The 15,091-nt window shown below is 37.9% G+C and overlaps 1 protein-coding gene across 4 annotated transcripts in view; it reads right to left on the reverse strand.

The window, feature by feature from the left end:
- The window catches only part of ema (C-type lectin domain containing ema), a 177,194-nt gene that overhangs the window by 98,000 nt on the left and 64,103 nt on the right, over positions 1-15,091 (reverse strand). For all 4 annotated transcript variants that reach the window (XM_067149861.2, XM_067149863.2, XM_067149860.2 and 1 more), the window contains 2 exons: positions 12,966-13,139; positions 2,166-2,301 (listed from right to left, as the gene is read on the reverse strand). In XM_067149861.2, coding sequence (XP_067005962.2) covers positions 2,166-2,301; positions 12,966-13,139 — 310 coding nt within the window. The remainder of the gene's footprint in view (positions 1-2,165; positions 2,302-12,965; positions 13,140-15,091) is intronic.

Genomic DNA, 15,091 nt, shown 5'->3' on the forward strand with positions numbered 1-15,091 from the left:
CAGCCCCCGGGCCAATGGAATTAACCAATGAACGTTAAAATCCCTGACCTGGCCGGGAATCGAACCCGAGACCCTCTGAACCGAAGGCCAGTACGCTGACCATTCAGCTAACGAGTCGGACAGTGGTACAGTGAAGTGTAGGGAATATTTGTCACGTGATACTGTACCCTATATCTAAATTAGGAACATATGAACATATAAACATACCTATCGCATTATGAATTTTCGCTATTACTGCTTACTACAAGTATGATCACATTTTTCCCAGCCCAGAACATGTTATTTGTCATCCCTTGTGAAAGAAACGTGATTTACAACTCGGGTAACAGCTGTCGCCACAGTTGCATGAGTACGGAAAAAGTGAACCTATTTGTGCTTGTATTTCGCATTCCATTCAGAAGTTAGAAATTTATTTCGTGTTGAGTGGTACAGCAAAGTTTTGTCACGTGAAACGATAGCCTATATCTGAATTAGGAACATAATCATGTGAAACTGACTAACGTGAAGCATATTTGTCTTGTGATAGCCTAGTTATGGATACGTAAAAAGTTATGAAATTCCTTACTAATGAAGACAAAATGTAAATCTTTCAGAAAGTGGACTGGCATTCGCATCTTTAAGCGCGCAGAGTTGCAAATGTTGAACTCGCACCTTCGAGTTTCGACTCAACCATTCGACTTGGTTGAAGTTTTTGAAAATGGCGGTCGGTCATTCCTCCTGACTCCTCCCGGTCGCACATAGTCGAGTGTGACCAGAAAATAATGTTGAATAACCCACTGCTCCAAAATAAAAGGCTTCTACTAACATTTGTTTCAGAAAGCGTGTGATTTGCCATAATACTTGGATATTTTTATTGGCCCCTGTGGATATGTTTTCATATTTGTTGTCTTGTGTTTTGGACACCTTTCAGTGCACTGGTTATTTTATAAGCTCCAGCAGTGAAGATTTTCATATTTGTTTTCTAATGGTTTTCACACATTTTAATACTTTCCTCTCATCTTTAGAAATAGTAGATATAGTTTTCACTGTACCCGCGGATACACAACGTAAAATGCACTCGTGTAGGAAAAAATCGTATCTAGTGTTTCCATATCCCTGTTGGATAGTTTTTATTTGTATATTCAGTAGTATGTTTCCTCACTTAACAAGTTCAATTTTGTTGTTCCCCCGCAGAATCGTCTTAAGGTTTTACTGTATTACAATCATGTTCTTTTCTGTGTCATTCCCCACACAGCTGATCATCTTATCAAATAATTCTGTGTCAGTGTCACCCCTTCCAGATATGTACACCCGAAAAACATCAAGTTGCCTATTATCTTTAGATATGAGCCTTACACCTGGAATTTCATGTTTCTCATCCTTAAACTTTCTCATAGCTTACAAATTCTTCTTTCACCAGTATGAATACTCACCGTACTATCACATCTATCCTCTCTATACGTACTCCAGTTCCAGGAAAAAATTTCTGCATCTATAATATAATTTTTTGGCCGTATGACTTCTTGTCTCAAACCATCAGACCTAGTTGCTTGAAGTTGGCTTGAGCTTTTAGTGCCTTGATATAGTTGTTTTACTCATGCCACAATGTCTTCTGGCATCCTCTTCTTACTTATCTAAATTAAGCTTTGACAAGTATTCTGGAGTTCCATAGTATTTTGTGATCTCAGCAGAATAACCTTGCTTAACTCCAATCTCTCCACATGAATTTTAGACCATCTTGTTGCACTGAATGAAATCAATGTCAAAATATATTTTGTGAGAATATGAACTACTGTGTCTATGTCTTCCGTATTTTTGCCTAAGTAAATCACTATCCCTCACACAGCTTGATTCCGTATTCTGCCTCTGAAAGATAACAATTTCTGCTGAAAAACTTTCATAGACATAAATGAACTCCAACGCAGGGAAAGTCAACCTCTTTCTCTCCTTTGGTTCAACATTTACATCAGAAATATAAAATTATCTTGGGTACAGTTTTTGTTCATAGTTCACTTGCGTAGTGCATCCTAATTTTGGAGGGGAAAAAACAAAGAGTCAAACCAAAGTAAAATTGATGGCACTAATAGTGAGGCGGGAGGGGGGAGGGAGAGACTGATTTAGAAAAGAAAAGGTGGAAAAATCGTAAGAAATATTATAGAGAATTCACTAATGTTCAATAAGATTACCTTCTTTATCTGCAACAGAATTTTTTCCATCAACACTGCTAGACTCTGCCATACTACCACTTACTACGCTCGTCTCAAGAGATTTTTCCAGGGTTTCGGTCGGAGCAACAAAACCAGGAGTAATGCTACCTAAGCTCTGCAAATGAAATAAAAGAAATGACATAATTAGCAATAATGAAACTAATCAAATTTATTGCAACTTAAGGTACAGTATAACAGAATAATGTTTAAAACAGACTCAGCTTTGAGTATTGAACACAACGGTTACAAATAACAGTCTCATTCTTCACATATGTAAGTAGTGGTGGTGGTGGTGGTGGTGGTGGTGGTGGTGGTGGTGGTGGTGGTGGTGGTGGTGGTGGTGGTGGTGGAACTAAAAATATTTACACACAAGGTCAGGTACAGTATCTAGATGACAAATACGAAGATAAAATTTAGACTGGAATCAACTTTTAACAACAGAAATGACAACAATCAGTCAGCCTCCTTAGCTAAAAAGATTACCTTCTACAATAAAAATAATACATGTAAAATAACTAAAGAGCAGTGGATATCAACTAACGGTCTGGAAACTGTGGAACTGGATCGTGTGTTACACAGGCTCAGATGTTAATTGAATTTCCCTCATCGGCTGTCTAGTGTCATTGGCATCTTTTATTCTCCATGCTTCCAATGTCTTGAAATGTTTTGATTGTGTTTGCAAAAATAGGTCATGAAGTTGTGGGAGTATCAGGATATCATTCAGAAAACAATTGTACTGCTGCTGTAATTTTCACAACAGTTATCATACTTTTTTTTGCTAGTTGCTTTACGTCGCACCGACACAGATAGGTCTTATGGCGACGATGGGACAGGGAAGGGCTAGGAGTGGGAAGGAAGCGTCCGTGGCCTTAATTGAGGTACAGCCCCAGCATTTGCCTGGTGTGAAAATGGGAAACCACGGAAAACCATTTTCAGGGCTGCCGACAGTGGGATTCGAACCTACTATCTCCCGAATACTGGATACTGGCCGCACTTAAGCGACTGCAGCTATCGAGCTCGGTACAGTTATCATAAACGTAAACCATATCAATGTTCTCAACTTTTACATAATGCACTATGAACATCATTACATAGAAGTCACTTGGTGCTAACAGATACACAATGTTTGCTTACACTCAATTTGTATGGCTCCAAATGCAGGGGGCAACCAAGAATTTAATCTGTTCCCTGGAATAAATTATCCTTAGCTTCAACTTTCTTGAATGACCATTAAAACACAGTTGTTGTAAACATAATCAAATGCAGTGTTAAAATGTAAATAACAAAACATTAAACCCTCTGAAATAACAAAGTCAACTTTTGCATCTTCAACTATGAAAAAACTAACATCACCACATTATGTCTCTGTTCAAAAGAAGTAACTTTATCAGAAGAATTTTCTTCTATCACTTCAAATGACCATGTTATTCTGGTAGCCTGTTCAAGGAACTCCCTGTACAAACAGAACCTGAAGTAACTTAGACAAAATATCTATAAATAAACACAAATTAAATTTTCAAAACATGCCAATATTAGGACAGTAAATGTTTCATGAGATCTATTAGTTTTATTATAAGCTATTAATTTCATTTTGTTCTGTATTGAAGTGCAATTATAAGAGTAAATTGACAAGAGGGTCCACCTTTTCAATACAATATATCAAGTAAATGATATTACACAAGTCTTGGGACTAGTTTCAGCCACTTAGTGGCAATCTTCAGCCACATAAAAATTAAACAAATTATCTGATAACTAAAAGATATGTATACCAGACAAAGATAATGTTGTAGGAATAATTATAACATTAAAATATATGTAATAGTAAAAATTAAGGTTATGATCTTCTTGTCACAATATGATGTCTTTAAGTTGAATTAGGACCACAGGCAAAGAAGTATATCTGGAAATGGTAGCATGAATTAGGAATGAATAAATATACAAAAAAGAAATTAAAAAGGAGAAAAATTATTTATAAGACTCACCTCTAATGTCTGATGTAGAACAAGCAATGACTTGCTGGAGGAAGCAGGCAGCCCATGTAAACAAAGGAGTGGATAGGGAACAAGCACTGACTTGCTGCAGGAAGCAGGCAATGTGAACAAAGGAGTAGATAGGGAGAGAGGCGAGGGGGTAAACAAGGAAGGGGAAGGGTTGTCGGGAGGGAGGGCAGAAGGGGAGAAGGGGTATCTTAGGTGGGGCTGAAGGATGAGGAAAGAAAGACTGCTGCTGAGAGGGGAATTTAAGACTTATGTAATATCATTTACTTGATACATTGTACTGTATTTATATTTATCAATTTACTCTTATATCTATTAGTTATTACATATGTACTTTTGCCACTACCTCACAGCTCCTTAAGACAGTGAAAAATTGTACTGTTTTGTATTCCTCTGTTTCTCTGCATAATTTATCACTGCAGGTGTAAACTACATGCGAACACTCTACTAGTGAATACGTTGGCCTCGCAGTGTAGGGGCAGCGTGCCTGCCTCTTACCTGGAGGCCCCGGGTTTGATCCCCGGCCAGGTCAGGGTTTTTTACCTGAATCTGAGGGCTGGATTGAGGTCCACTCAGCCTACGTGATTACAATTGAGGAGCTATCTGACGGTAAGATGGTGTTGCCTATCTAGCAAACCAAGAATAATGGTTGTAAGGATTCGTCGTGCTGATCACACGACACCTCGTAATATGAATGTCTTCGGGCTGAGGAGCAGTCGCCAGGTAGACCATGGCCCTTCGGGAATGTTGCATCTTGGGGTTTGTTTCTATTAGTGAATAACGCATACTACTACTACTACTACTACTACTACTACTACTACTTCCTGGCCTTTTTTCCAAGGGTAAGCACTATGAATGGATTTAGCCTAGTTTAGATGCCTTTCCAGATGCCAACCGTATGTACTACTGTATGTTTCTGTGGTGGTTTGTAGTGTGGTGTGTTGTGTGTAGACGAAGAGATGTGTAATCAAACAAAAATACCCAGTCTCTGACCCAGAGGAACTGACCATATGCAGTTAAAATCCTCAGCGAATCCAGGCCACTACGCTGACCATTCGGCCAAAGTGTTAGACTGAATTAATAGCATACACAAGAAACTATTTACTGAAGTTTAAAACAGAGAAAAGAATATGAAACAAACTTGTAAAGAGCCATTCAGCCACACTTAGCACATATTTTTCAACTTGTGCATTGTAGCACAGAAATTTTGAAATAAAGTAACTGCTATTTATGGTTAGTATTGCAATTTAAACATCTTCAAAGTCATCTACCTATATATTTAAAAAATTACTAAAAACAGTGTTGTCCAGTATGTCCATCCATTCTACTGGACCGATTTGCTTCTTTTTTATTTTTATTCTCTCTGGAATCCATGACCCATTGATGTCTCTAATTTCAGTTCCTGGAAGGGAGCTGAAAGCCAGCAATCAATCACACCCTGCACCCTGCTAAGTTAACACGTTCTAAGTGATCACTGTTTGGTGTGAAGAGGTTGCCAAACCACTTTCTCCCACACTCTCTTCAGTCTTTACTCTTTCTTCATGTAGAGTGCAGTAGACAATTTGGCAACTCCGGCTACAGTAGATGTAGTAAATCCTGTAAGCTGCTCACAGACACCGGGCTGCCGCTAAAGAGTAGTGGTGTGAGGTGAGGTCGTCATGTTCCGTCCTCGTGTATGTATGTGTGTATATATGTATGTACCAACATAGCTCTGGAACACAACCAGCAATATTTTTCAAATTTTTTTCAAATTTTTTTTTTTTTTGCTAGGGGCTTTACGTCGCACCGACACAGATAGGTCTTATGGCAACGATGGGATAGGAAAGGCCTAGGAGTTGGAAGGAAGCGGCTGTGGCCTTAATTAAGGTACAGCCCCAGCATTTGCCTGGTGTGAAAATGGGAAACCACAAGGAGCAATTTCAACCAAACTTGGTAAACATATGACTTACACAGTAGAAGTGCAATATAGTGAGTACGGCACATAAGGAGAACACCGTTATAACAACATTTTTTTGTCTATGCCTTCAAAATTCCTATATTCCTATAACAAAACGAAGAACACGTGGTTAACAGAGATCATAAATGATTTAGAATTAAATTTATCAATGCTCCAAATTGAAGGCTGAGAAGAGAATTCTAAGGAAAAAACACTTGCAATTCAAACTCATAACATCTGAACGAAGGAAATACACCATTACTGACAACCAAAGGGCAGCCAGATCCGATAGGATGAAGAAGTTTTGGGAGCAGAAGTAGAAGCTGAAAAGATTACTCTATTTAAATACTATTAGACTTTAATGAATATGACTGATTAAAGTGCCCCAATGGGGCATAAACTATGTAAAAAAAAAAACTGTGTATTATCCTTTAGTTACTGCAAGAGCATCTGTTATTATGAGCGATCAAGCATGCGTGATATTTTCCGCTACTGATATTTATGCACCCCAGCGATTATGTTGCATGCAATCGATCACCTTTGGTATCGTTTCCTTGCTATGTCCACTAGCGAGCTCTCTTGTCGACATTCAAAGGCAATGTCGAAGTCGATTAGTAATACCCGTCGACTGCTGTAACGTAAAGAAAATTTGAAACGAAAGAGGAGAATATGTTATCGTAATAAATGCGTAAAGAACATGTATGATAACAGTTCTTAATGTTGATAAACTTAACCATGATAGGTTAATATGGTTGTTTTATCCGTACTGACTAGTCTGAATCTATTACAGAACTATTTAAAATAGTTCTGAAATAGAAACAGTTCTTAACTTGTTAAAAATAAAGGCTGAATAAACAATCGCTTAATTTTAATGGTAATACTACAATTAAGTAAGAATGGGATACACCTCAAGATATGGCAGAAAGCATCATTGATTAACAGAGGTTAGTTTATATTTTCTCGCATCTGATTACATTTTGGAAAGGCTATTATCATGTAAATTTATAGCAAAAAGGTTATCATTTCTTTACTGGCGCCTCAAGTATGTTTTCATCATACATATAGTACGGTTAAGTTAGGAGACATTGTTTGAATAAGAAAACTGAAAAGTTTGCCACAAAATGCGATCGATCATCTTTGGAACAATATCTTTTTCTCACTATGTGCACTTGCGAGCTCTCTCATTGACATTCAAAGGCAGTGTTGGAGTCTATTAGTAATACCCGTCGACTGCTGTTCCATAAAGCAAAATCGAAATGAAAGAGGAGAATATGTTTTCATAATAAATGCATAGATAACGTGGTCGACAGCAGTTGTTAAATCGTTAGTATGAAGGCTAAAGTAAACTATCGCATAATTTTAATAGTGAAATTAAGTAAGAATGCAATACACCTCAAGATATGGCAGAGCGTAACACTGATTTCAGAGGTTCAATTATATTTTCTCACAACTGGTTAAATTTCAGTAAGGCTGTTCCCATGTAAATTTATAGCAAGAAGGTTATCACTTTACTACTGGCATTTGATATGTTTTCATGGTATATATATATATACGGTTAAATTAGGTGACACTAATTAAATAAGTATCGTCGCCATAAGACCTATCTGTGTCGGTGCGACGTAAGGTAACTAGCCAAAAAAAAAAAAAAAAAAAAAAGAAAACTGCAGCGTTTGCCACATTTTCTCGCTATGTGCACTTACATACTCTCTCATCGAAATTTGAAGGCAATGTCAGAGATACTTAATACCGTATTTACTCGCATATTAGACCCCTTTTTTCCCCACTTTTACAGCCAAAAACAGTAAAGGGGCGGGGGGGGGGGGGTTCCAATATGCGATAATCTCAAAATTTTGTGCAGCGAACACACGACTTCTAGGTTACAAAGAGCTATAAATTGTACATGTAAATATTCTATACGTACTATTATTTAACAAACTTAGAATGTATTTAAGTTATACTGTCTATTTTCCTTGGAAGGCAGTATTTCTAAACGTAAAAAGACAATAAATGGTGAAAACGACTTTTAGGCCTACGGCACATATAAAAGTCCGTTTTAGATACAGGCTGGCGTCAAGAAGGGCATACGGCCGTAAAAACTTGCTACGAAGATTCGTCTCACTTCATACTCGATACCGAAGAAGAAAGGGATAAGGGTATCGTGGTATCATATAATTAAATATTGATACAAAAGAACTTAATGGCCAGTCATCTGTCTCTGTCAGTTCAGCAGTAGGCCTAGCACACAGTAAACCTGATCACTGCTTTCATTTCAATTATCACCTTGCGCCGCCAACTTCCCTGCCTTGCTACCGGCGTGTCGGCATTCTAAGTGACATCCTCTTCACTGCTATCTCTCGCCAGTCCGTTGCCTATGAGATCCAGTCGCGTCAGCCATGCTTCATTCTCTTTGAGCCATGCAATGCAATCAAGAGCATACGAGGTCCAGTCTTTTTGAACCTTTTAAAAATAATTTCGTTCCTGACTATAGAGTCTAAACAGTGTAAATCTATTCCCAGTCGGTGAATACGTAGCAGAAGCCACTCCTTCCGAAAAAAGCCGTGCTGTAGAAGGCATGCCAAACCATCAGCTGATAACTAGCGTATGTTACGAGTTGTACTTCCAAATGTAATACATAGCAACTAGAAACATTCTTTTGATAACTGCGGCTGTTGAAACACAGACCCTTATTTTTAAGTACATTTCATGCTTGTTCTTTACATTTATCACATCAGGATTTGAGTAAACAGCTGTCCATGAGATAAGGCAGACCACATTGTTTAGGTTAGGTATATTATCGCCCTGGTAGTGGCAAAAGTTCGACGGGAAAAATAAAAATAAATAACAGGAAAATATACCGCATTTATGGATATCTACAGGTGTGGCGGTAATGCGTTTTATTATCATTATGTTTAATTTCGTACGTTCGTTCTCTCTTTTTTTATTAACGCATACCCTAGTATGTTTTGTTTGGCATCTCCAAAAATTGTTTAAAGTACGAGGGGACATAAAATTATTATTATTATTATTATTATTATTATTATTATTATTATTATTATTATTATTATTATTATTATTATTATTATTATTATTATTATTATCATTATTATTATTATTTGTTAGGTACGTTGGCGAGTAAAACAATCGTTTTAATTGGATAGCTTTTATCACATTTTAAACTTACTTCTCTCCAAATATATACCTATATTGGCCCGAGTTACGAGATATTAAACGACCACTCTGTTAATGATCTCGGCTGCTGTATAAATAGCAACAACCGCGAATATTTCTCAACTAAAGTAAACTCATTTCCTCATCCCGAGGTGGTACAGCTCTTTTTAGACACACCCCCAGGGGAGGAAAGTTACACGTACCGCTTTTACCGCGTATCAACCTTCCTGCCATTCGTAAATCTCTGGCAGTACGGTACCGGGAATCAAAGTCAGACCCCTGAAAACAGCAACTAATTGTGCTAACCATTACGCTAGCGGATATTATTATTAACTACAAAACACAGACATATAGGATGACTGATGCACCCTTGCAATGCGCGGGTTGGACACGAAGCTAGGCCTATTCATCTATTTGTGCGACGTCATCAGAGCTGCAGTAGACCTACGCTACAGAGGCGGACATTTCTTAACTACAAAACACAGATGTACCTCATGGATTCGATGAGTTTTCATTGAGTAGGTCGTACGGACGAAACTATTCACAAATTTGTGCGATGTCATCAGAGCTGCAATAAGAATTGTACCCGCTTCGAAGCGGAATCGTCGTTGTTCTCTGATGAATTACGTTGGGGTGTCTTATAGGCAAGATTTATTTTTTAATTTTCTTTGTCTCAAAAAGCCAGGGGGGGGTCTAATACACGGGTAAATACGGTAATACCCGTGAACTGCTGTTCCGTTAAGAAAATTAGAAATGAAAGAGGAGAACACGTTTTCGTAATAAATACATAAATAACGTGGTTGATAGCAGTTCCCAACACATTAGAAATAAACGCGAAGTAAACGATCGTTTACCGTAATTTTAATACTATACACTGAAAATAAGTAAGAATGCGATATATCTCAGGATATGGCAGAGTGCATCACTTATTTCAGAGGATAGTTTTGTATTTTCTCACGTCAGTTAAATTTCAGAAAAGCCATTCCCATGTACATTTTTAACGAGGAGGTTTATTATTTCTCTGCATGCCCTTAAAATGTGTTTTCATGTTACATATATGGTTAGGTTAGGTGATGACGTTTGAAGAAGAAAACTGAATTGTTCGCCACAGAAGTCTCTGGTGTGATACTGTAACTTTTTCAGAATGAAATTAGACATACACTTTCACGCAGTATCGGGTTTAGAAAATTAACAAACAAGTAAGCCGGCATGTGGATATCATTACATGTAATAAATATCATTTTTGGTCCGTATTGATGATGTAGATTGAAATAATAACATTAAGTTATTTATTAGACCACCTAATCAATACAAAATCGTCTTGGATGATTTACATAAATTTGTTAGCTAATAGTGGGACATGTTTCGCCTTCTCTGAAGGCATCATCAGCCATAGTCTTAACCTTAAATTAAAAATAAGCGTCTAAATAACATGTAGTGATGAAATGAATTTTAAAATCTTGAAGAGATTTGAAGTAAAATAACATTAAAAATAACATTGATGGTTTGAAAATACAATGTGATGAGATACAATAGTGGAAGTATTAACAAAATTAACCTTAGAAGGCTGCTAAAATAAGTACAATGGAATAAAACAACAGATTGTTATACAACAAGTAGTAAGATTGCATAAAAGTAAAGTTGATAGTAATGGCGGTTATAATTTGACGATGGCGAAAAATCTTATGTAATCAAAGTAAAGAGGAGAGAGTAAAAGTCAAAGTTAGTCGAGAGATCCGAAGTTCATTATGATCTTGAAGATAAAGGAAGAAAGTCAGATGCATATGGTGAAGTTGTAGAACACGTTGAGGATATGAAGTTGGTGAATAGAATAACAATAACTATAAAGCTACATAAATCATCCAAGACGATTTTGTATTGATTAGGTGGTCTAATAAATAACTTAATGTTATTATTTCAATGTGGATATCATCCGCGAAAACGCAAGTTTTGAATAAACTGATTGCCGTTTCACAGTGATTTTAATATGTATGGGGTTCTTCCCAACTTTTACAAAAATCGGATATAACGGCAATCCGCTATAGCGAGTAAATTTTTCACCATTATGAATTCTCACTATAATGGACTTCTACTGTATTTGGAAAAATGTACTGTGAGGGTAAGACAACCATAGCACCCCTAAGGGTGGACGGTGGTGACATGTAAAAATAATCTAAAACAACCAATATTACTGTTGAATCCATAATTTTTGGAACTGCTGAGATGAACAGGCCTACTGAAACTCTGGATGACACTAAGTCCAAATTCAGCCCCATCGGCACGGGGGATAAGAAGAGGTGAGAAAGAAAATGTCAAAAATGATGGAGGTTACGGTATCCATATGGCTTACTATCTGGAAAAAATACTGTGGGGATAAGACAACCCTAGTGCCCCTATGGGGGGACGGGGAGGGGTGACATGTAAAAATAATCTAAAACGACCGATATTACTGTCAAATCCATAGTTTTCAGAATCGCCGAGATGAATAGTAATAGTCCGGATGCCCCCTTCGGCATGGGCGGTGAGAAGGGGTGAAAAAAGAAAATGTCCACAGTGACCAAGATTAGCGCTGAATCCACAGTTTTCGGAGTCACAAGGCTGACCGGCGACATTCCCAATGACATTTGGAATCGTGTACATTAATCTATAGCGAGACTTATAAATACACATAGTTCTCACTTATTAGCATCATTTATTTGTAAATGTCAACTACTTCCCAGACAATCAGGGCTGCCACAAGGACAAAGTTTAATATGAAACAAAATAATGTAATACTAAAACTTAAAATTAAACACATAACAATAACTATAAAGCTACATAATACTTCGTAAAATATCAATTGGCATAATAAAGAAATCTACAAATATTCACTTCATACATAATTACCCCCGCCCCCCATGGCACTACAGCCCTTGAAGGGCCTTGGCCTACTAAGCGACCGATGCTCAACCCAAAGGCCTGCAGATTACGAGGTGTGTGTGGCCAGCACGACGAATCCTCTCGGCCGTTATTCTTGGCTTTCTAGACCGGGGCCGCTATATCACCATCAGATAGCTCCTCAATTCTAAACACGTAGGCTGAGTGGACCACGAACCAGCCCTCAGGTCCAGGTAAAAATCCCTGACCTGGCTGGGAATCGAACCTGGTGCCTCCGGGTAAGAGGCAGGCACGCTACCCCTACACCACGGGGCCGGCCATACATAATTAACAGCTAATACAAATCCTAAAAATAAATAATCACAAAACCCAGGCAGCACCGGGTACTACAGCTAGTATCTTTCTCATTTCTTTCTTTTGTCGTAGTTCCAGGGACAAGTAGATCAAGAAAATGGATGTATTAAATAAGAAAATAAAAACATGAATAAAAATCTATTATGAAAAAATTCTATTTGAACTATTTTTAATAATTTAGATGCAATAATATTGTGAGTAAATCTGGTATTTAAAATAGTCCTCTACGGCATATAAATTTAAACTGTGGATGCCCTGAATAGAAAGTTACCACAGTATCTTTTCCATTATTTCTTTGGCCAATGACCTCAAGATTTGACCCTAAAGACAGCAATTACAATAATTATCGGCTATCACCTCCATCACATGTGTTCTTCGATAGAAGATTTTTTAGATTACTTTTGGGCACAGAATAATGCAAGTCAGTGGTAATTCAAAATTATTTACCTGTGCTTGTTGATAAGAAGCCAGCTTCTCTGACGCTCCCTGAGAAAAGATCTCCATATCACCATTGAGTATGATCCAGGCAAGTATGTGCACTAACGGTGCATGATTGATAATGAGGAACACTTGCGAAAGTAGGAACAGAGAAACAACGCTACTCACATGAGGTTTGGCATCCTGTAAAGAAATTGAGAAAAAAACTTCACTTAAACTATAAAATAAAAGACAAAAGAAGGTATGGAAGTTCAAAATGAACATCTTTCAAAATTTAGTCTTAACTGTACAAGTGCCAACACATATTCCTGCAATTTGTAGTCTTCTGAATAAATGCTAACAGTTATCACAAACTTTATTACGATATGATGTTACATAATTACTTATTTTCATAATATGAAGTAAATAACTTTATTAAAGAACTGGAAGACCTAATAATCACCTTGTAAACTTAAAAAAAAAATGGAAAGTCAAATCAAATTTATCAGAAAAACACTTATGAGTTGAAAAATCTAATATACACAAATTGTTCCTTGATATATTCTTAGTCACCAGTAAAAGGTTTGTTGCAATATTTGCACAACTGGGGTCACAACAGAAAATAGAATGGACATTTAAAGCAGGAAGTTAGGTTGGGTCAGGTTACTTGAGTTTCCACAGCTTCTGAGTGGATTTATTTTCCTCCTTCCTCCTCTCCCTTAGCAGGTTTCTTTCTCTTCAGTCCTCCAGCTCTGTAACAGTGTTCTAGTTGTCCCCAGCATTTTTCATGTATGCCTACAATGCATTCGGGACACCAATGAGATGATCTTCCTCGCTTTTTGGGGTGTCCACACACTGCACACATCCTCTCCTGGCACCTTGGTAGCTGAGCATAATAATGCTTGCTGTTAACTGGTGACGATGGTGTGAGCGGAACAGCCACTGCAGGTTCTGATGCACAAAGAGATCCATTATCTCTACTATGAAGTTGTGTCTTTCTAGTCGTTGTCCAGGATCAGTGTTGTTGCAGTAAGCTACGTATGCATTAAGGAGATTCATGTCCATAAAGTTTTGGAATACTGTATTTTCCTCCAGTACCTTCTGGTGGCATGTGTACCAGCAACATGATAAACCTTTTCGTCCTTCAAATCAACCCCAGCCATGTATTTATTATAACCAATGATGTGGATTGGTTTTGGCATTTCCTTTCCATTTCTCATTTTCACTGCAACACTGTCTGCATGAAATGCTGTACTCAAGCTGAAGACAGTTTTTCTGTGTTTCTTTTCTCTGAAAACATTGGTCATAAACTCTCCCTTTCCGAAAAACAGTTTCACCAGCCTTAGGTTTAGAACTAGTGAGCTGAGCAGCTAGGCCCTTTGAGTTTACACATACTGTTCCAGTCAACAAGACACCAGCCTTGTGTAATTCTTCAGCCAGAGGTATTTTGGTATTAAAATGATCAGTGTACAAATGATAATCTTTATTGAAAAAAATGACATTTTTCTCCAATGTGCATTACCACCCTATGGGGCATCCCGTCTGGATCACCTGATGCAAAGAATTTAGAACCATTATATAGTTCAGTGTGCACGACAAAAGGCCGGCCCCGTGGTGTAGGGGTAGTGTGCCTGTCTCTTATCCGGAGGTCTCAGGTTCGATTCCCGGCCAGGTCAGGAATTTTTACCTGGACCTGAAGGCTGGTTCGGCTTCCACTCAGCCTACGTGATTGGAATTGAGGAGCTATCTGATGGTGAGATAGACGCCCTGGTCTTGAAAGCCAAGAATAACAGCCAAGAGGATTCGTCGTGCTGACCACCCAACACCTCGTAATCTGCAGGCCTTCGGGCTGAGCAACGGTCGCTTGGTAGGCCAAGACCCTTCAAGGGTAGTGGTGCCATGGGATTTGTTTGTTTGTTTGTTTGTGCATGACAAAGCCTGATTTGCTTTCACATAGTTGCCAAACAAAAGGCATGCTAGGTTTGGCATGCACTGTATATAAGCAGTTCTGTTCTTCATTGCAATAAGTGACTCATCCAATGAAACTGATCTTTCTGGGACGTACTATTTCTTCCATAATGCATTCATGAAATCCAGCACAGGACAAACCTTGTACCAGGGAACATGACCAAGACTATCACTAGAGATTTTGGTTT

Source organism: Anabrus simplex, chromosome 6 (genome assembly GCF_040414725.1).
Source record: "Anabrus simplex isolate iqAnaSimp1 chromosome 6, ASM4041472v1, whole genome shotgun sequence".
Lineage (NCBI taxonomy): Eukaryota > Metazoa > Arthropoda > Insecta > Orthoptera > Tettigoniidae > Anabrus > Anabrus simplex.